At 36.6% G+C, this 24,215-nt stretch overlaps 1 protein-coding gene and 1 pseudogene across 1 annotated transcript; one reads left to right on the forward strand and one right to left on the reverse strand.

Annotated features, from left to right (window-relative positions):
- Positions 1 to 200: 200 nt before the first annotated feature.
- LOC149822330 (AT-hook motif nuclear-localized protein 20 pseudogene) lies at positions 201 to 4,533 on the reverse strand (annotated as a pseudogene).
- A 16,309-nt stretch (positions 4,534 to 20,842) lies between these two features.
- LOC149822331 (uncharacterized) lies at positions 20,843 to 23,084 on the forward strand. The gene is made up of 2 exons (XM_089980261.1): positions 20,843 to 21,064; positions 22,892 to 23,084. Exons 1-2 carry the CDS (start codon positions 20,843 to 20,845, stop codon positions 22,976 to 22,978), a joined length of 309 nt encoding a protein of 102 aa, XP_089836387.1. The 3' UTR covers positions 22,979 to 23,084.
- Positions 23,085 to 24,215: the final 1,131 nt, after the last annotated feature.

Here is a 24,215-nt window from a genome sequence, read left to right on the forward strand (position 1 = left end):
GTGTTTTTGTTTATGGAGATAAACTATTATTTTTTATTAATCTAGACAAAGCAACAAAATCACACACAGGTGGTAACATAACCAAATTAAGATCACCGTAACATTTATATATAGATACCATATATATAAAACCAGATTAAATTAGAAGCAGAAGAAGAAGAAAGAAAGATTTAGAGATTCCCCACTTTAGTCTTCTTCCTTTAGTACGTTGGTGGACGAGAAGGCGCCCATCCGGCGAATGCATCGTGCCCAAGCTGGCCGTTGCTCATCAAATTTGGTGGCAGATTGAAGATGGGGAGCGCCGAGCCCTCCCCCAAAACACCACCACCGGACCCCAGCGATGTGCCGACTCCGGATGCGGTCGCCTCCGTGCCTGGAAGCTCTCCGTCATCTTCGAGCGGCAATCTCTCGTATGTAGCATTCGAAAACGTCGCAGCCACCACCAGGACCGACCCGGCAGCCACCAGAGGCCCAACGACGCTCCCACCGACGACTTGTCCCTGGCCACCGGCGAGGTAAACCGTCAGTCCGGTGGCGCCTGGTGGTGCAGGTCCAGGAAGGAAAGCGCCGGAGAGCGATAGTATCTCGAACCGGCCGTGAAGCGTCACCACCGATCCGGGGGCGGCCGGCTGGCGCAGCGAGACGTTCGCCACCGTGCCATTTCCGGTGAGCACACAGACACCTCGCTGCCTCCGGCGGGCATAGATGGCGATGCACTCTGCTACATCGCTTCCGTTTCCAACCTCCATGACATGCGTCCTCATGGCGTTCGGGCTGTCTCTTGTGATGATGATAGGCGGCTTCGGCTTGTTCTTCGAGCCTGGCGGCCGGCCGCGAGGCCGCCGGAATCCCGCTTCCACCACCTCCTGGCCGGTATTCGGGTCGTCGTGCTCCGGGTCAGACTTGGTCTCCCTTGGGGATGACTCGGACCCGGTTGGGTTTGCCGACTTGTCATCTGCCAACGTCCCGAGAGGTGGCTTATCGAGCTTGTTGAGGTTGGGGAAGAGCGAGTTTGCCGAGTTCCGGTATGAACCGGGTGGAGAACTCGCCGGGAAGGCTGCCGGGTTGAGACCCGGCAGCCCCACATGGCCGGTCCACCACCTGTTTGCCAGGCTTCTTGTTGTTGTTGCACTCTCCCACTTGAAGAAGAAAAAGAAAGAAAATTAACCCCACAGGCAGCAAATGAGAAGGAAGAGATATCTAACAGCAGGGACCCAAGCAGGCAAGGCAGACTCCCCTCGTGTGATGTACACGTCTCCCTCTCTGCTTCTGCTGCTGTTGCTCCGAGATCTGAGGGAGACTGAAGAGCGCGCTGAAGCAGAAGGGAAAAAACAATGAAGAGCAATCAAAACCTCTCTCTCTCTCTCTCTCTCTAGGGTTTGCCTACTTTTTGCTATACAGGTACAGGCGTGGTTTTAGGGTAGGGTGGTTTTCGGGGATTGGTGGTATTACAGGAAGAAATTTTCTTTAAAAAAAAAATTAAAGTTTAGATTATGCTGGCTTGTGGCATCTTGGGTGCTTTTTTTATATTGTTTTAGAGACAAAAGACGAATGAATTAAATAAAAAAAACATGGTTGTTGGGTAGTGTGAGTAAGAGCAGGTGGGAGCACGTTTTTACCACTTGAGTCCCGACACACTAACGATTGCGGACAATTAGTGGAATGTGGAAAGAAAAAATACAGCCTCCTCCTTTTAATTATTTTTATTGTTGTGATCATCTTTTGTTAAAAAAGTTGCTTATTCTTTCTGATGATGACTAATCTACCCTTAAAGGATAGGCAAAATTATATTGGACTTATCTATGAGAGGGTGGTGTATGCCCCACCCCCCATGATTTACTGAATCCCACGTCTGTGTTCGGGGCTTTGAATGAGCACCACGTGTACATGCACATGGGGCTCGTATTCCCGTGTATGTTGACATAACTTTGCATCGAACTCTGGTGTTGTTGCAAAGACTTAAGTACCCTTTCTTGCTATTCTTCTCATAAAGTGATGGTTTGAGAAAATGACAAAAATGTCTTTCATTCAAAAAAGAAAAAACAAACAGTTCCAAAAAAGGACAAACATGTTCTCCATCAAGAAAGTCGAGGATGATGTTGACTCTTCAAAGTCTTCTTCTTTCTCCGTTCAAAAAAAGGACAAACATGTCCTCCATCCAGAAAGTCGAGGATGATGTTGACTCTTCAAAGTCTTCTTCTTCTTTCTCCGTAAAACACTGTAAAACCCTCTCTCTCTCTAGAGAAGAAATCAAGGGAGGAAAAGAGTTCTCCCTGGAGAAGGCCATGAACATCAACCCTCTCAGTCTCTCTCCCTTCTCTCTCTACTTCTGTGCACATCCAACAGACGATCCTACATTGCTTCATCAAACACCGACTGACCTGCACACTGACTGTAGCACCGTTCAACTTGAAGAGTTGTAGAGTCTGATTTAGAGTTTTTACCCTTACAGAAGGGGGGGGGGGGGTCTGAGGGCTCCTCCCAGCGTGGGTAGCATCATTCAACTTGATTCGTTGTGGAGCCTGATTTAGAGTTTTTTCCCTTACATGAGGGGGGTCCGGGGGCTCCCCCCCGGCGCTGATCCCGCTGCGCGGTCAGCGAGCGGGGGTCCAGGGGGGGGCGCCCCTGGCGGGGGGGGCTCGGGGGGCAGCGCCCTCTGGACCAAATTTTTTTGGGGCCTTCCAACAGCGATTTGTAGTGTTATTGGGCTTTCCTACAGCGATTTGTAGTATTTTTGGGTCTCCAACGAGCCCCACAATGATTTATAGTGTTATCCGGCTTTTCAACAGCGATTCGTAGTGCCTTCCGCAAATCGCTATAGCAATTTATAGTGTTTTTGGATCTCACTATAGCGATTTGTAGTGTCTTCCGCAAATCACTATAGCAATTTATAGTGTTTTTGGATATCACTATAGCGATTTGTAGTGTCTTTCGCAAATCGCTATAGCGATTTATACTGTTATTCAGTAAGCAAATCACTGTAAATCACTACCCGAATTAGGACCAACTTGTCAGGGCCATATCTCCCTAACTGGAAATCATATTCCAAATTCGTAAAAAGTGGTGTATTCGTTATTGAGTCTAGTTTATTCCTGTAAATTTAAAGCAATTTCTATTGTCATTTCATTCCCCATTTTAACTAAAAACCAGACCCTTATTATTTTGTGTTATTTGAGTTGCACAACACCATTCTCGCTTGACATCCACATCTTGATTCTGACATGCTCCCTGTTGGATTTTCCATTGATTTCTTTCAACCTTGCTTGGAATAAACATATGTCTTTCTCACCACGACACCCTCTGCATTTTTTGACCACGACACCCGGGACCCGTGCCGGGGGGGGGGGGGGGGGATCCCCCGGACCCCCCTTCTGTAAGGGCAAAAACTCTAAATCAAGCTCCACAATGAATCAAATTGAACGATGCTACCCACGCTGGGAGGAGCCCCCAAACCCTTCTCCTGTAAGAGCAAAAACTTTGAATCAGGCTCCACAACGAATCAAGTTGAACGATGCTATGCACGTTGGGAGGAGCCCTCAAACCCTCTTCCTATAAGGGCAAAAACTTTAAATCAAGCTCCACAACTCATCAAGTTGAATGATGCTACAAACGCTAGGAGGAGCCCTCAGACCCCCCTTCTGTAAGGGTAAAAACTCTGAATCAGACTCCATAACTCTTCAAGTTGAATTATGCTACCCACGCTGGGAGGAGCCCTCAGACCCCCCTTTCTGTAAGGGTAAAAACTCTAAATCAGACTCCATAACTCTTCAAGTTGAATTATGCTACCCACGCTGGGAGGAGCCCCCAGACCCCTCTCTTGTAAGGGTAAAAACTCTGAATCAGGATCTACAATTCATTTAGTTGAATGATGCTACCCACGTTGGGATGAGCCCCCAAACCCTCCTCATGTAAGGGTAAAAACTCTGAATCAGGCTCCACAACAGTCAATGTGCAGGTCAGTCGGTGCTTGATGGAGCAATGTAGGATCTTCTACTGGATGTGCACAGAAGCAAAAATAGAAGGGAGAGAGAGAGTGAGAGGGTTGATGTTCATGGCTTCCTCTAAGGGAGATTTCTTTCTTGGATAATCCTGCAGTGCAGAGACTGGGTCTTAAATAATCATCTTTGGAGCACTTAAGTCTTTACAACCACTCCTTTTCAAGAACCGTCATTTTTTTGCACCAATGGAGGAGAGGGTACTTAAGTCTTTGCAATCGCATCAAACTCCAATGCTAATTAATGCTGACAAACATGGAGATACGAGACACACATGCTTACATACGTGGTGCTCTTTGGGACCCCCGAACATGAGATGTAGCTAACTGCCCTGTTCGGGGGGGGGGGCATATAACCTGCTTCGCTTATCTATTTAGATTCACGTTGGATTTGACTTTGTAATGCAATTCACAATGGGCTTGGTTTGAGTAGTTGGGCCCATGGACCATGGTGGTCAAGGCTCGCTTATTTCTCATTTTCTTTGATTAGATCACACCAGCAGCTGGCCATACCTGTGAATTGGTGAGTTTGGTTCCATTCTTCCCTTATGTCATCCCCATCTTCGTACCCCTTTTAAATCTTATGATACAAATTGTTTTGATCAGATCTGACCTCATAGATGGATTCAACATGGTCAATTTAATAAGAATCAACCCTTGGATCATATTTTTATATGAAAAAAATTTATTTTTTAAATTACAAAAATTTGAGTTTTGTCAACCATTGATTTTTGAATCACCAAAAAATCCTGCACACAAGTTGTATTTTGGCGATTTAAATGCCAATGTTCACTACCCGAATGATGTATATAGATCACATCTAGCTATGGAGTCGATTTAATGAAGACAACTTGCATTAATGAAAACCCAAGGCAGGGTATGAAGATAGGGATGACGTATAGGATAAATGGAACTCACTTATTTGATCACATGGTAAAGCTTAGTTGTAATTAGTGTTTTTTTTTCGTTTATTACATGAAGAGGCCTCACCGCACTAGTCTTAATCTTCTGCACCTGTAGTTGTCGTCTTGGAGGTGTCAGACTTCATAGGTGCAACTTGACAACCCCAAGGAGCCTCATTATTTATGTGCAAAAATACAATCGTGTACAATTCGGGTATTATCTAAGGTAGGACGCATAATTCTTGTATCTCACAATATCTCCACTATGGTTACTCATTTTTTGTAATTATTTGTCATACCAAAATTAAAAAGTTAAAAAGAGGTTGGTCTCTATGTTTCAAAATTTTATTTGGAATGGCAACATGGAAGGGAGGTCTACTTCTTCGGTATGTTGGGATGTCATTGCTAAACATGTGGATGTTACATGTAGATGTTAGAGGCCTAGGGCCGCACCACCTTGGTAGAATTAACAAGCCACTTCTCGCAAAATGGTTGTGGGTTATTTGCAAGAATGAAGGAAGTTTTTGTCCACAATTTTTTTTAAAAAAATATGATTTAGTGGAATGGCCATATAATTAGGTTGACACATATAGATGAAAGGAGGTTCTAGTATATGGAAGGGTTGAATGATGGTTATTGAAGAGTTTTGTTGTTTCTTGAAGATCATTGTTGCTATTGGAAGCAGCACCCTCATTTGGCATGATGTATATCCTTAGGGAAGGCATATCCTTTTCTACGTCAGCATGTAAGAAATATTGTAGGGTGCAGGAAAACTGGTCATAATCCACCAATAAATGAGAGATCATATTGACAAGAGATCCAACTGATGATGTCTTTCAATAATGGATCTTTCAAATGGATGAATTGGCTAACTTCTTGACAGAGAGAACCGACCAGCTAATTTGGATGTTGAGGATAAAGTTTTTTTCACATCCTCATTTTACACGGCATTATCAATACGTACAATGCAATAATTTCCCACTAAACCATTCTGGGGAGGTGGGTTGCCTTTGGGAGGTTTATTGACGGGATGGATCATTCGGAAGGGAAAAATGAAAACACAAATCAAGCTTAAGAAATTTGGTTTTCACTTGTGCAGTAGATGTTCCCTATGCCATCGAAGTGCGAAATCAACCAAACACTTGTTTTAGGACTGCAACTTCATGAGATTTTTATTGCAGCAGGCTTGGAGAGACCTCGGATTCAGCTGGGATAACATCTCTTTTTCTATGCATGTTCTCATTGCGAGCCATCTACACTCAAGAGGAAAGAAATTAAATTTTTTGTGGCGTATTTGGGTTTTATTGCTGCAGGGGAGACAAATGCCATGTCAACAATTAAACAAGTAGCATGTTCCATCCTTGATTAGAATAGATTAGTGGAGATATCTTGTCAACTAGCTTCTAGTCAGACCAATAAACCTTCATTAATTAAATATGATAGGGTTCTCAATGTCAATGCTTGAAGATGGCTAATTGATGATATCAATTGTATGAACCGCTACAAGGAAGTTTTGAATTTTTGTTTAGGAGGAATATGCAGATCAATCTTTAGGTTCTTTTCCAAGAGCTTAACCCAAAAGAGAAAAAAGAAATTTCTTTCTCCCCTGGATAATTTTGTGAAGCAAAAAGTTATGATCTCAACTCTCTCTCTCTCTCTCTCTCTCTCGAGAGAGAGAGAGAGAGAGAGAGAGAGAGAGAGAGAGAGAGAGAGAGCTTCCCTTAACACGATAACAAACCTATGTCATTAACATCAGCAGTTGGCAATTATAGTTAATTCTACTATTTAATATATATTAAAGAAAGCTACCTACAAAACAGCAAACCATTTAATATATTAAACGACCTATAAACAACGCCACTCTCTCTCTAGAATTGCTAAGCGCTGATGTTGATTATACTTTTTAATTGTGATAACGGGAAATACCATCTTAATTAAACTCTCTCTCTCTCTCTCTCTCTCTCTCTCTCTCTCTCTCTCTCTATATATATATATATATATATATATATATATATATATATATATATATAATGTAAACGACCACATCAAGATCTAGTGAGCAACCTACACAACTGAACGACTTAGGAATTAAACAAACAAATGTGCATAAAAAATAGTAGAGATGCAAAAGGCTCCAACAAATGTAAACACCATACGGCATGATGCCCTTCTCTTGATCACTTCTCTCTGATTAATGACTTCCCAATGTCAATCCCACCGTCTATACACTTATTCGATCAAAAAAGCAATTGTGTCTCTTTGTAAAGCTATCAATGTGTTGGACCTATCCGGACCCACGCATTTTAGGGCCCGAGCCATATGCTTGACTTGTGTCTGATTAGGGATGCACATGAGCCGAGTTCGAGCTGAGCCCGGGCTGTTCGAACTCAGCTCATTTCAAAATCACTTTGTCCTAGCTCAGCTTGTAAAGCGTTGTCCGAAATCGGAAAAAAAAAATTTGTGGAGGAGGGATTTAAGCCCCCAACGTTAACCAAGGGACTTACCATTAAGCCAAAACATGTCTTGATTATTATTACTAGAAAAATTCTATGCATACTAACACTTAGTGAAAAAAGGCGCAAAAGGAGGGATTCAAATCCAACTAGTTCTTAATAAAGAATAACGCCCTACCCATTACAGTAACAATGCAGTTATGATTTTTTTTGCTAAGATATTATATATATGGGGTTTGCAATGAACCGAGCCTTATCTGGCTCGACAGGTTGTTCAAGCTCGACTCGATAGCTCGTTCGAGCTTCATACACTGGTTCAAACTCTTCTCATTTACGAAGTGGACGAGCCCGAGCCAGCTCGGTTTGGTGTGTATCCCTATGTTTGATAAGCTTATCATGTTGGTTGGGTTAAGACATAAGATCTAGGACCGACTTGGACTTGTATTTGATTTTTTTCATTTGCTCATATTGACGTCCTGACTACAGTCTGCATACGTGAGCATTACAAAAAATAACATCTTTACTGGCGCATCCCCCTAGTGCAACAATAAAGGATAATTTTCATGGGCGCTAATATATCTAGCACCAATGAAAAAGTAAGTTATATTGACGCCAAACATAGGGCTCCAGTATAATAAATTTTTTCTGGTGCACAAAGGAAGTGCATCAAAAAAAAGATTTTTATTGGTGCATCTACTTGTTGCTCCACTAAAGATTAGTTTTTTCTTCCACACATAAAAAGTGTACCAGAAAAAAATAAGACTTAAAAAAAATCAACTTCTGGAACTCTCTCTCTTTGTGTTCACCGCCACTGTCGGTAACCATCACCACCACTGCTCTCTTCGTCACTCTTTGTGTTCTCTCTCTCCCTATCTCTCCTTCTCTTTGTGTTCATTGGTCACCACCATTGTGAGCATATCCCACTCTCTATGTTCTCTCTCTCTTTCCCTCTCTATCTCTCCTTTTTCTCTCTCTCTCACTCTATGTTCATCGACCATCACTGTCGACTGACAACTCCCTCTCTCTCCCCCCCCCTCTCCTTCTTTCTATGTTCACTGGTCACAATCGCTACTGACGGGGCTCACTCCTATCGGACGGCACCACCAGCCAGGTATTTTTTCTAATTTTTAGAGATTTTGCATGTATGATTTAAATTTTAAGGGTTTTGCATTTTAATTGTTAATTTTATTATTTATTTAGTGAATTCATACTAAATCTATTTTTTTCTCATGTATGATTTAGATTTTAAGGGTTTTGCATTTTAATTGCTAATTTAATTACTTATTAAGTGAATGCATGCTAAATATGATTTTTTCTCATATATGATTTTGATTTTAGGGGTTTTACATTTTAATTCTTAATTCTAAGATTCATTTTATGAATGCATGCTAATTCTTTTTTTTCTATATGATTTATAATTTAAGGTTTTATATTTTAATTCCTAATTTTGTAATCTATTTAGTAAATGAATGCTAAATCCATTTTTTGTTCTTATATATGATTTAGATTTTAAGGGTTTTATATTTTTATTTTTAATTATATAATTTATTATATAAGTGCATGTTAATTCTATTTTTTTCTCATATATGATTTAGAATTTAGGGATTTCATATTGTAATTGCTAATTTTTTTATTTATTAAGTGAATGTATGCTAAATCTAACTTCTTTTCTCATGTATGATTCAAATTTTAGAGGTTTTATATCTAAATTGCTAATTTTATAATTTATTGAGTGAATGCATACTAAATACGATTTTTTTTCTCATGTATATTTTAGATTTTAAGGGTTTTGCATTTTAATTGCTAATTTTATAATTTATTTAGTAAATACATGCTAATTCTTTTTTTTATATATATATGTGATTTAGAATTTAGGAATTTTATATTTTAATTCTTAATTTTATAATCTATTTAGTGAATGCATGCTAAATCTGTTTTTTTCTCTTATATATGATTTAAATTTTTAGGGTTTTATATTTTTATTATTAATTATATAATTTATTATGTAAATGCATGCAAATTTTATTTTTTTTCATGTAGGATTTAGATTTTAGGGGTTTTATATTTTAATTACTAATTTTATAATTTATTGAGTGAATGCATGCTAAATCTATTTTTTTTCTCATGTATACTTTAGATTTTAAGGTTTTTGTATTTTAATTGTTAATTTTATAACTTATTTAGTAAATACATGCTAATTTTTTTTATATGATTTAAAATTTAAGGGTTTTACATTTTAATTCTTAATTTTGTAATCTATTTAGTAAATTCCTGCTAAATCTATTTTTTCATATATAATTTAGATTTTAGGGGTTTTGCATTTTAATTATTAATTGTGTTAATTTATTTTATGAATGCATGCAAATTCTGGTTTTTTCTTCATGTATGATTTAGATTTTAGGAGTTTTGCATTTTAATTTTTAATTTTATTGTATATTGAGTGAATGCATACTAAATATGATTTTCTTTTCTCATATACGATTTTGATTTTAGGAGTTTTATATTTTAATTACTAATTGTGTTATTTATTTAGTGAATGCATGAAAAATCTTATTTTTTTCTTATATATCATTTAAATTTTAACTTAGTATTCAATTTTCAACATATGAAAAATCCTATACTAGTATCGTCACAAGCATCGATACAAGAATCTTAAATGTTTGCTGAGTCATTAGGTATTTTCTATGTCATATTAACAATACAATATTGTTTATGATAACTAACAAATTATCAATGCATGTCATTTCAATGCAGTAGTTAGGATGACAAGAAGGCATATACATGCTTTGGCTACTGTAGGCCTTCTCCTAAGAGGCACAATACTTGAGTAGCTTTGTAGAAACCATGACATGAGATCCTTGCCAGACACCTTTACATTTTTTGACCTGGTGTGCATTACCAAATTCTTACATGTAGGATGCTTGGGCGTCAGTTCTGTTATGTATATTTCTTATCTCTCTCTCTCTCTCTCTCTATATATATATATATATATATATATATATAGATTTGATATTTAACATTTATTCCTTCAACAATAGGCAAGATACATATATTGTTAATGCAGGAAAAATATGAAATTTCAGAGATAATGAAATGATAGGTGCTGAAAGAATACAATAGAACTTGAAGAAGCTTTAGGTTTGAGCTTAGGATGATCTACAAGCAGTATAGTATTCTCGATGAGTGTCTCGTTGCACGTTCACTTTACATCTCTGACCATCAGTGAAAATGTTTGATGCATCATTTTGATTATCGTCAATTGAAGATTTGCATTTTTCATTATATGTTAATATTGTATGAATTCATTATATCTGTTTGTAATAGTGTGTGTGTATATATATATATATATATATATATATATATATATATATATATATATATATATATATATATATATATATATATATATATATATCACTTACATGTCTTCAATGCACTAAGTATAAAGAACATAGTCAATCACGTCCAACAAAAAATTTCACACAGTATGGGCACAAAGAGTTTTGCATGATATCGATAAGAGAATGTACATATCATATTTTGCATGGTTGTCATTCATGTATAAGATTTTATACTTTTTAATTATATTCCATTTATTCATAGGTTGGTGATGATAGGTAGGGCTTTCTTGAAGGCATATGTTTTGCCAAAAACCTGAGGTTGTTAATACAAAAACAAATCAAGTGATGGTAAGACCTTTTTGCTTTCTTAGAGTTCATTATTATTCATAAAAAAATTATATATAAAAATAAAATATGTAATTATTATTAAATTAATACATTGTCTTGCTAACAGAGATGAGAGACAAGATAGCTCAATTGTCTCAGATGTTAGACATATCCATAGATGGCCCATCGCGAGAGGATGTCTTCTCTCAGGTTTTGGGACCAGACAAATATGAACGTATATGAACGTATATGAACGTTAAGCATGGGAGTGTCCAACAATGATGTATTTGGTGCATGTCTCAGTCGAGTAGAACTCTTGCATCAAAACACTATGTATCGCGAGAAGATAGATATAATGCAAGAGTGACTCAAAGGTTTTGAATTCGAGATCGTAAGGATAAATTAGCTATTATTGAGAGTGGTGGACAATAATCAATCAAGTTCCTTAGGTAAGTTAATATAATTAAAGATTGTAATGTTTTACATGAATTTGTATTTTGTTATATATATATATATACATATATATATATATATATATATATATATGTGTGTGTGTGTGTGTGTGTGTGTGTGTGTGTGTGTGTGTGTGTGTGTGTGTGTGTGTGTGTATAATTCTTTCATCTATGTTTATTTGGAGGCATCCGGTTCTGAGATTGTCTCTCTTCTATATAATCCATGAACTTTCAAATTGTCTATACTTATTTGAAACAAAACTTTTTTTTTGTTATCTGACATTGTTCATATCAATAAATTTTTTCAGGTTGGTTTAAATATATGTGTGAACTTTCAGACTATCTCATTTTTATGCATTAATTTTTTATAACGGGTTAGAGTTATGTATATGAATATTGGAGTTGTAGATGTTGGAGTTATGAAGGGTTGTAGAATGAAATATATATAGTTGTATGTGTGTATGCTTTAAATATTGTGTTTCTTAAAGAGTTTTAAATATAAATGTTGGAGTTATGGAGGTTTATTATGGAGTTTGAAGTCATGGAAAGTTGAAGAAAGAAATATATATATAATTGTGTGTGTATGTATGTTTTAAATATTGTGTTTCTTGCAGAGCTTCAAATGTGAATGTTAAGAGTTATAGAGGTTCATTGTGGAGGTTAGAGTTATGAAGGTTGAAAAAAGAAATATATATAGTTTTGTTTGTATGTATGCTTTAAATATTGTGTTTCTTATAGGGCTTTAAATGTATATGTTATGGAGGGTTGAAAGAAAAATTATATATAATTGTGTATATGCTTTAGATGTTGTGTTTCTTGCCGAACTTCAAGCATGAATGTTGGATTTATAGAGGTTCATTATTGAATGCATGAAATGAATGTAAAGTATGCTTTTGAATGAATGAAATAAATTAATATATGAACTACTTTAAGTTAAATGAATGGATTAGTGTGTTCATTTCGAATGAAATAAATGAATGCATGAATTAATTTATTTTCAAATGAGAATGAATGTATGTACACTACAAAAAAACAGTTGATTAGCGACAGAATTTAGCGACGGAGTTATATCGTCGCTACTTAGCGACGGATTAACGAGAGAAATGAATCCGTCGCTATATTTGTAGAATTTTACGAAACTAGCGACAGATTATATTCCCTCGCAAAATCCGTCGCTAAGTAGCGATGGATTGTGCGAGAGAATATTTTGTCGCAATAAATACGGCAGTTAGCGACGGAATTGCGACGGCTAAAATTCCGTCGCAACATAGCGACGGAATATTTTCTGTCGCCTTTTCGTTTTTTGAATTACGATGGCTTAGCGACGAAATTAATCCGTCGCTAAGCCGTCACTAAATGTCGCATTACCCCTAATCCCAGCCCTCTTTTTCCTTTCTCCTTTCGCTGCTCCTGCCCGCCGCCCTCTCCCTCCTGCCGCCCTCTTCCTTCGGCCGCCCTATACATCCCGTCGACCTCTCTGCCGACCCCCACCGTTCACCGGAAGTCGATCTCCGTCAACCTTCCGCTGCCGTCGCTGCTGCCCGGAGCAACCGCAGGTATTTCACCGTTAAATGGATTGGGGGTCGACCCCCTGCGTTTTCCGGCAGGGGGTCGACTCCGCAATACGGTCGACCCCGGTAGGGGGTCGACCCCCTGCCATGTCCGGTCGGGGGTCGACCCCCTGCCGTGTCCGGCCGGGGGTCGACCCCCCGCCATGTCCGGCCGGGGGTCGACCCCCCGCCGTGTCCGGTAGGGGGTCAACCCCCTGCCGTGTCCGGCAAGGGGTCAACCCCTTTTGATGTCCGACAGGGGGTCGACCCCCTGCCGTGTCCGGCCGGGGGTCGACCCCCTGCCGGAGATTTGATTAGAGCTTTTATTTTTATTTTCTATGATTAGGGATTTGAATCATAATTTTTTTAATTAAGGATTTTTAGTTAATTTGGTTAGGACTTTAAATCAAAATTTTTTAATTAAGGCTTTTATAGTTAATTTGATTAGGGTTTTTTTATTTATTTAGAGTTTTTATTTTTATTTTCTATAATTAGGGATTTAAATCACATTTTTTTAATTAATACTTTTTAGTTAATTTGATTAAGGATTTTTTTGTATTTGATTAGGGCAGTTTTTTTCCTTTTTTGATTAAGGTTTAAATTGTGGCTTTTTTATTTAATTTTATGGTTTATTTTTCTTATAGTTTATGATGTTTTGGTTTATTTATAATTTATTTTCTTGTATTTTAAGGTTTTATGATTTAATATGGTCGAATAATTTGATTTTTATAGTTAATTTGATTTAATAGAATTTGGTATTCTTATGATAAACTTTCATAATTAGATTTAAGATGACATTAACTAAATCATTTATATATCAAAAAAATATCAATTCATATTTTTCTCAAAATACTCAAATTTTAAACATTTTTTAATTTTTAGATCCAATCCAAGATTTTAGATTGTAAACTTTTTTAAAGTCATGGTGTTTGGATCCAATTCGAGATCCAGATTTGAAACAAAGATCCATAATAAACTTGCTAAAACATGTAAAATAGTGAGTGGATCGGGTCATACGATCCAAAATGAAGTAACTGAGCCATTATCTATGACTGTCCAAGTTATGCGCACATTGTATGGTCGAAACAAACCTTGGGCTTGGTAAGGAACTAACAGACCAGTGTTTTGTCCATTTTGTTTGTTCATTTCGTCCAATCTTGAACAAACCATCAAACAAGCCTTAAGAACCATAAATAAGAGTCTAAATAGATGTTTTTATTTTATTTGAATAAATTACAAAAGCCTGTGCACTCTGTTTGCAAAAACTAGCTCAACTTTTAGATTATTACATTGTAGTGCCTGCTTATCCATGATAAAATTCAATAGCCACTTGGTGTATAGAATTATTCCTTTTCCTTCATTGTTAATATCCACTCTTACGTTCTTTTGTTATTGGAATAAGAGATAAATATTTTAACCTTTTTTTTTTCTAACCATATATGGCCAACCAATTAGTTTATTACCAGGCGTGTCCTTTTTATAAAGATTCAAAAATCTGCAAACCTCTTTTAACTATATTTCTCATCGTATGTATGCAAATATGATATGATTGTCGCAAATCATTTTTGCAAATTTCACCTAAAATATGTGAATCTCTTTTAACTAGTTTTTTCAACGTACGTTGGCAAATATAATACGACATTCGCAAATCATGTTTATGAATGTTTTCAAAATCTATGAACCTCCTGTAACTAAATAGTTACCTTTATAAATCATTTGTTTAGAGTGAGATACCATTTTTTTTCATGGTATTTGATTCACCTCCTGTAACTAAATAGTTAACTTTATAAATCATTTGTTTAGAGTGAGTTTTTTTTCATGGTGACTTCATTTTAAAACATCACTTTTTTTGTGCAGATTTCTCAACGGAACTCGCTTGTGCCCCGCCACCCGTGGTAAGTAAGTGACAAAAACAATGCAAATCGGGTAAATACCCGTGGTGAGTAAGTGATGCAAGCGCATCACATGTTATTTAATTTATTGAATGTAACACTTTATTGTTCACACACTCACTTAGTTGTTGATATCTAGGACTGCTTTGTTGGAGTTCGGAGATCATGCTGAGCATGATTTTAATGTATGAATATGAAAGTGTTCTTATTTTTGGAGTACGGAGTCCATGCTAGGCATGGTAGTAGTTAGTGGGATATTGAAGTGTGTTTGCTGCAGGTACATGTTTGAGATTTGTTTGATATGAATTATTTCGATGTATTGCAATGTTTGATGTGATTGTATCCATGCTTACATGTAGTTACTTTCAATTTGATTATGTCTACCATGTGAAATTGTATACTGAAAGCATGCTTCAAATGAATGTATCGTGTCATGAATAGTTTGCACATGAAAATATTAAGTTATCAATGCATGCATCATAATTCTTGTGATTGTATGACATCATATATTGCATGATAAATTTGATATTTTCTTCATCATAGCATTCTGATGGTTCTCTTTTAACTGGTTAGGATACTATTCGCAACATCATACGACAAAATGACTGCAAACCGTGAATGGATGTACCGTAGGATAGTGGACAATGAGTTATCGCATGAATATATGGATGGTGTTGACAGTTTTATTGAATTTGCAATGGCAAGTGTCAGTACAGTAGATCCCACAGGTCGGATTAGGTGTCCCTGCAAGATTTGTAAGAATAATCGATTTGTAGAACCTCATGGCGTTAGACATCACCTATACAGGAAGGGTTTTGTGAGTGATTATCAGAACTGGACGTTTCATGGAGAAGAATTTAGAAACGATTTTGATGCACGGGTGAATGTGGTGCACGATAATCCATATACGAATTTGATATTTGATGCCGCAGGAACAGAACTGGGTTCTGCTATGAGTTCTAGTGATGTAAGAACTGCCATAGATGAAGAATCACCAAACGATGCAGCTAGTAGATTTTATGATTTACTTAGAGATGCTGATGAGCCACTTTGGAACGGTTGTGAGAGTCACACTATCTTGTCTGCAGTTCTTCAACTAATGAATTTGAAGTCCGGGTATAATTTGAGTCAATCATGTTTTGACCGTTTGTGCATGATTGTGAAGAGTATGTTGCCTAAAGATGAGAAATTGCCACAAAATTTCTATCGTGCGAAAGTTATGGTCAACGCTCTAGGTATGGGTTACAAAAAGATTAATGTTTGTCCAAATCACTGCATGTTGTATTTCAAGGAGCAGAAAAATGACATATCATGCCCGTCTTGTGGGCATCCTTGGTTCAAGCCAAAGGCAAGAGGCAATGGTAGCACGAGATCAAAGGAAGTTTCATACAAGTCGCTCCGCTACTTTCCTATCACTCCTAGATTGCAGCGATTGTATATGTCTTCAAGGACAGCTAAACACATGAGATGGCATGCAAATAAAGTTCGACACGATGAAAACAAGATCACGCATCCTGTTGACGCTGAAGCTTGGAAGCACTTTGATCGTACTCATCAAAACTTTGCAATGGAAGTGTGAAATGTTAGACTCAGTCTATGTACAGATGGATTTAATCCATTTGGGGGTAGATCAACTCTATACTCATGCTGGCCAGTATTTGTAACTCCATACAACCTTCCACCAAGCTTGTGTATGAAACGTCCAAATCTTTTCTTGTCTCTGTTGATCCCTGGTCATTGATGTATATCTAAGGTCATTGATTGATGAATTAAAAGTACTGTGGGATGACGGTGTTACCACGTATGATGCCCACAAAAAACAAAATTTCAACATGAAGGCCGCTATTCTATGGACAATCAGTGACTTCCCTGCATATGGTATGTTATCTGGTTGGAGCACACATGGGAGATTGGCTTGTCCGTACTGCATGGAGAATTCCAAAGCTTTTAGATTGAGGCATGGAAGGAAGCCTTGCTGGTTTGAGTGCCATCGTCGATTTCTACCCAGCGATCATCTATTCCGACGTCAAAAGAATGCATTTAAAGCAGGCACAACTGAAACGGAAGGTCCATCCTCAAGATTGTCCAGCATAGAGATTCTAAGAAGATTGCGATACTTTCCAGATGTATTAACAGATGCCCGCAGTCCTACACCCTTCCGTGGATTTGGGAAGGATCACAATTGGATGAAAAAATCTTTTTTTTGGGAACTACCCTATTGACCGACCCTATTGATACGACATAATTTGGATGTGATGCATGTAGAGAAAAATGTGTTTGATAATGTGTTCAATACAGTAATGAATATTAAAGGAAAAATGAAGGATAATCTGAAGGCCCGTATGGATTTAAAATTAATATGTAAAAGACCAGAATTGGAACTCAAAGAGTATAATGGCAAAGTACTGAAACCAAAGGCAAAGTACGTGCTCGGACCTGATCAAATAAAACATGTATGTCAATGGTTGAGACAACTGAGATTTCCAGATGGATATGTCTCTAACATTGCTCGGGCTGTGAAGATTGACGATGGACAGTTATATGGGTTGAAGAGCCATGATTGTCATATCTTTATGCAACGATTGATACCCCTAGCATTCCATGATATGTTAGACAAACCTATATGGGGGGTATTGTCTGAGTTGAGCGGATTTTTCAGAACATTGTGCGCATCGGAGGTCGTTTTATCAGATGTAAAGAATCTCGAGGACTCTGTCATCACCACTGTTTGTATGTTAGAAAAGATATTTCCGCCAGCATTTTTCGATGTTATGGAACATTTGATCATACATCTGCCATATGAACTAAGGGTTGGTGGCCTTGTGCAATATCGATGGATGTACCCATTTGAAAGGTATATGTTTTTTTATATTTGTCTCTTTAATGACATATATTTAAAATTTGAAATGTATATTCTTGTCAGATGCATGTTCGACCTAAAAAAAAAGGTTCGTAATAAAGCAAGAGTAGAAGGCTCTATTTGTGAGGCATACACTTTAGAAGAGATTTCAAATTTCTCATCTATGTACTTCGAACCTCATATTTCAACACGTTACACATGCCCACCCCGTAACGATGATGAAGAACAAGTAACTGTAGCTGACAAGCTGTCGATATTTCAACCACTTGGGCATGCATTTGGTAGTTGTCGATCAAGGCTATGGACAGATCGAGAGCAAGATGCAACACACATCCATATTCTTTTTAATTGCTGAGCGATTGACCCATACATCGAGTAAGTATATGTATATGCAACTCAATTATAAATCCTTTTATGTTCTATATGTGGATACATGGCTCGGTAATATAAGTATTTGTGGTTTGCAGACGATTTGATCTGGAGTTGCAAAGCGAAGTTTCACATCTCACTGATGCAGAAGTACAAAAAGAACGTGAAACTAAGTTTGTGGAGTGGTTGAAACAGTTGGTAAAGAAGCTAACATAAATTTTGTACTTATAAACAACACTAAGTTACTTAATTGATCGTGATCATAATCATTGTTTATGTTTGTGCGTAGGTTCGCCATGGTGATGTTAAAGATCAAGAAATATGTGATTTAGAAAATGGTCCGACCAAAGTTGTGCAATGCTACAACGGGTATATCGTAAATGGTTATCGATTCTATACAAAAGACTACGGTATAAACAAATCAACGATAAATAGTGGCGTGTGTGTCAAGGGTAGCAGCTACAGTGAAAATGAACATGATTACTACGGTGTTATAGAGGAAATAATGGAGTTGACTTACTTAGGAATGAATAACAGGGTTACGATATTCAAGTGTCATTGGTTTGATCCAACTGCAACAAGACTCGACAAAGCTTCAGGCATTGTGGAAGTGAATCATAAATCCAGGTTTGGAACATATGAACCATTCATATTAGCCTCGCAAGCTCAACAAGTTTATTATACTTCATATCCGAGTATAAAAAAGTCAGATAGAAATGAATGGTGGGCAGTTTGCAAGGTGAAATCCAAACTATACCCCGAGTAAGATCAGTTACAAGAATATGAGTTAGCTGAAGACAGTGATTACTATCAATAAGATGATGTCTATGACTTCGCTTATGGTCACGATGTTGCGCATGATATGCATGTCATATCTCCATTGGCCGATGAAACATTCATAGAGGAATGTGATCCAAATGATGTACCAAGTGGATGGGCAAACAATGAAGAAGAATAAGAAGAAGAAGAAGAAAAAGAAGAAGAAGAAGAAGAAGAAGAAAGTCAAACTAGTGACGAGGAAGAATTCTCAAACTAATGAGCAAAATCTTATACTACAAACCTCTATTTAAATGCATTGTAATACTTGATGTGAGTTGTATTGCAATACTTGGTGTGAATGATTAAAAATTTTATTTGAATGTATTGTAATACTTGATACGAATGATTCGAATGCATTGTAATACTTGATGTGAATGATTTCAATTATCTGAATGTATTATAATTTATGCAATGAATGATTTGATTTAGTGCAATACTTGATGTGAATGATTTGAATTATTTGAATGCATTGCAATGCTTGATGTGAATGACTTGAATGCATTATAATACTTGATGTGAATTATTTGAATGTATTGTATGACATATGTTATTTGTTAGAATATGGTTCGTGGAGGTTATAGTGGTCGTTCATCCAGTAGTAGCCAGGCTCAGCCTTCATCTTCACGGGCTTCTGTGATAGGTATATCATATAACTAATTGGATGCTTGATTAGTTCAAATGCGCATTCTGAGAATTTCTAATGTATTTTTTTACAGATGATGTTGCGCCTGTACACGACCCACCTACACCAGTTGATCACACAAGTCAAGAGCCAACACAAGAAACAGGGTCTTCTCAGGCTGACACAAGAAGACTCATTCGAATAGTGTATATCGATAATCGACCGTAAGTATTTTGTTTTCAATTATTGCATATCTTTTAAATATTTTGTATTGATATTTACTGTGTAACAATTCATGTGCAGCACAAGGTTTGAGCCACAAGAAGTAGTACGAGAGATTAGGAATTCACTTCTTCAACATCTACCATGACCAGTTGCTCAATGGAAAGAGTACCCAAAGGAGGTGTTAGACAGATTGTGGTCCTCATTCATGGTATACAGTTGTTCCTCATAATTAATGTGTTTCATAGTTAATTTATTTAAGCAATGTCTACAGAATGGCTGAAAATATTTGTAGGCTTCGAATCGCTTCGCAACTACGGTGGAAGAAAATGATGCAAGGAAGGTGTGGCAGAAGGTGGCTGCCAATCGATATGCAGACATGTTGCACACTATGAAGACTGCAGCAAAAAAAACATCTGGCGTAGTAGATGATCCATTACTGTAGAAGGGCCATGGTCCTATTACTATCAGGAGAGATTACTGGGATGAAATGTGCGATAAGTGGGCGGAAGATGCATTTAGAAATCGCTCTGCGAAGGCTGCACAAAATCGATCGAAGATGCCCGAAGCCCATCTACACACAGGTGGATCTAAGACATTTGGGAGCCACTTAAAAAAAATGGTAACTCATCAATATATAATATTAATTTTATAAGTATTGTTGCAAACTTGTGTATTAAATCTTTTGTCATTTAACTTTGCAGGAAGCAGAAAAATGAGGCAGTGTACCATATAAAGATGTGTTTGTAGAAACACATAAACGGAAGACCACGGGAGTCTTCGTATCAGAGAAGGCGAGAACGACAACGGTATGTATTAATTCTATTAATAATCATTGCAATATATATACAAGTTATCATAATGTTATCATTAATTATTAATGAATACTTTAAACATTATTTTGTAGGAGGCATATGAGCAACAGATGGTAGAGCGATATGGCGATGACGCTACTCAACATCCATCATTTGATCCTACAGCATGGGTGACTGCAGCAGGTGAACCCAAAAAAGGTCGCGTGTTCGGGTTTGGGAGTAATATGAACACTTCACCAGTTATTGGTTCTTCCAGTTACGGCTCACCGACTTTTTGCGCCGACATAAGCTCCAAGCAGCCGACTATTCTTTCCAGTGATGATGTACGCGAGATCATTAATGAATCACTGAATAACTACTTCCAATACACCGTCGCCCCCTTTCTCCGAAATGAGATCAAGGCCGCTGTTCAGGATAGGGGATCTTCGATTCCAGGTCCCTCTCAGGTATAATCACATATTCAGTTTTTTGTCAGCCTTAGAACACATATGAGCATAATCGAATCACATATATAACTTTTTGCCTGCCTAAAAATACATATGAGCATGTTATAATCACATATTCAGTTTTTTGACTGCCTTAGAGCACATATGAGCATGCTATAATCACATATAAAGTTTTTTTGCCTGCCTAAGAACACATATGAGCATGATAGAATCACATATAAAGTTTTTTTGACTGCATTAGAACACATATGAGCATGCTACAATCACATATATAGTTTTTTGACTGCCTAAGAACACATATGAGCATATTATAATCACATATTCAGTTTTTTTGACTGCCTTAACACACATATGAGCATGCTATAATAACATATACAGTTTTTTTACTGCCTTAGAACACATATGAACATGCTACATATCATTTATGATAGAATCACATATAAATTTTTTTGCTTTGCCTGCCTTAGAGCACATATGAGCATGCTATAATCACATATTCAATTTTTTTACTACCTTAGCACACATACGAGCATGATCGAATCACATATATAGTTTTTTGCCTGCTTTAAAGCACATATGAGCATGGTAGAATCACATATAGAGTTTTTCTAGATGCCTTAGAGCACATATGAGCATGCTATAATCGCATATTCAATTTTTTGACTGCCTTAGCACACATACGAGCATGATCGAATCACATATATAGTTTTTTGCCTGCCTTAAAGCACATCTGAGCATGGTAGAATCACATATAGAGTTTTTCTAGATGCCTTAGAACACATATGAACATGCTATAATCACATATTCAATTTTTTGACTGCCTTAGCACACATATGAGCATGATAGAATCACATATATATATATATATAACTTTTTGTCTGCCTTAGAGCACATATGAGCATGATAGAATCACATATAAAGTTTTTTTGACTGCATTAGAGCACATATGAGCATGCTATAATCACATATTCAGTTTTTTGACTGCCTAAGAACACATATGAGCATGTTATAATCACATATTCAGTTTTTTGACTGCCTTAGAGCACATATGAGCATGCTATAATAACATATAGAGTTTTTTTATTGCATTAGAGCACATATGAGCATGCTATAATCACATATAAAGTTTTTTTGTCTGCCTAAGAACACATATGAGCATGATAGAATCACATATAAAGTTTTTTTTACTGCATTAGAACACATATGAGCATGCTATAATCACATATTCAGTTTTTTGACTGCCTAAGAACACATATGAGCATATTATAATCACATATTCAGTTTTTTGACTGCCTTAGCACACATATGAGCATGCTATAATAACATATAGAGTTTTTTTACTGCCTTAGAACACAAATGAACATGTTATATATCATTTATGATAGAATCACATATAAATTTTTTTGCTTTGCCTGCCTTAGAGCACATATGAGCATGCTATATTCACATATTCAATTTTTTTACTGCCTTAGCACACATACGAGCATGATCGAATCACATATATAGTTTTTTGTCTGCCTTAAAGCACATCTGAGCATGGTAGAATCACATATAGAGTTTTTCTAGATGCCTTAGAACACATATGAACATGCTATAATCACATATTCAATTTTTTGACTGCCTTAGCACACATATGAGCATGATAGAATCACACATATATATATAACTTTTTGTCTGCCTTAGAGCACATATGAGCATGATAGAATCACATATAGAGTTTTTTTATTGCCTTAGATCACACATGAGCACATGATAGAATCACATATAGTGTGTAATTTATTTCATTATATTTTGTTTATCAATACTGACTGTTCTTTTCTTGTGTAGGCTGCTAGCGATAATCAGCGTAGTGGAGCTGAAGGGACAGATAAAGACAATGAACAAGAAGACGCACAAAATCTTGGCGATGATTAGAGGACTGTGTTGAAGAAGTTCTAATTTTTTATGTTTCCTAATTGTAATTGTTGAATTGTAAATAATTAAACTTCTTAATTTTAAGGTGGAACGTTTAATTGTTGTAGATTCTTGTTATATGAAATTTTTTGTGTGTTTTTTTTTTTATTTACAGGAAATAGAAATTGCTCTGTATTTAATTTTCAAATAATTTTTTTTTTATTTTTTTTCGTGTTTGCGACGGAACCATCCGTCGCTATTTAATTAATCTAGCGACGACATAGCGACGGAAGTAAATCCGTCGCCAAGCCGTGGTCGCCGTTTAGTACCGGCGAATTGGCGACGGAATATAGCGCTCGGTATTCCGTCGCAATTAGCGATGGACCTGGCGACGGAATAATTCCGTCGCCAGTTAGCGTCGAAATATTCGCGACGTAAGCATACTGTCGCCTCGTTGTCGCTAATCCGTCGCTAACCATGTTAGCGACGGAATGTGGTCGTCGCTAATCTACTGCTTTGTTGTAGTGGTATAAGTATATTTATTTTTTAATGTATGATTGAATATATATATATATATATATATATATATATATATATATATATATATATATATATATATATATGAGCAAGTTTATTTTTTAATAAATAAATGAATGTATGTATGAGTAGGTTCATTTTTAATGAATATATGTATAAGCATATTCATTTGGTGATAAATAAATGAATGATTGATTTTAAGAGTTAGTTTATATTGAATGAAAAAAAATAGTGTATGTATGAGCAAGTTTATTTTAGAATGAATGAAATGAATGAGTCGGTTTATTTCGAATGAATGAAATAAATTAATATATAAATTAGTTTATTTTTAAATGAATGAATGTATGTATAAGTAGGTTTATTTTTGAATGAATAAATGAATGTCTAAGCAAGTTCATTATTGAATAAATGAATGTCTAAAAATGTTCATTATTGAGCAAGTTACATGAGAAAAAAATTAAATTAGCAAAAACAATACCTTTTCTAGCACTATTTTAATGCCAAAAAAATATTTTTTTCTAACGCTAAAATAACACCAATTTTTTTTTTTCTGGAGCTATTTTAGTGCCAAAAAAAGGGCTTTTACTGGTACTATGCATTAGAGCTAATAAATGCATTACCAGCAACACTTTTACTGGGGCTAAAAAGACTATTACTTGTGCTAATTTAGCACCAGTAAATGTAGATTTCTTATAGTGGAGATGGTAAGTTGCAGGGAGTT

Source organism: Nuphar pumila, chromosome 11 (assembly GCF_984573655.1).
Source record: "Nuphar pumila chromosome 11, dmNupPumi1.hap1.1, whole genome shotgun sequence".
NCBI lineage: Eukaryota > Viridiplantae > Streptophyta > Magnoliopsida > Nymphaeales > Nymphaeaceae > Nuphar > Nuphar pumila.

What these genes read in the sequence shown, in the direction of transcription:
- LOC149822331 (XM_089980261.1), top strand. Translation starts at nt 20,843, where the DNA reads ATGAACACTTCACCAGTTATTGGTTCTTCCAGTTACGGCTCACCGACT. An exon ending in CGATTCCAGGTCCCTCTCAG is followed by an intron (nt 21,065 to 22,891) that starts GTATAATCACAT and finishes TTTCTTGTGTAG; the next exon opens with GCTGCTAGCGATAATCAGCG.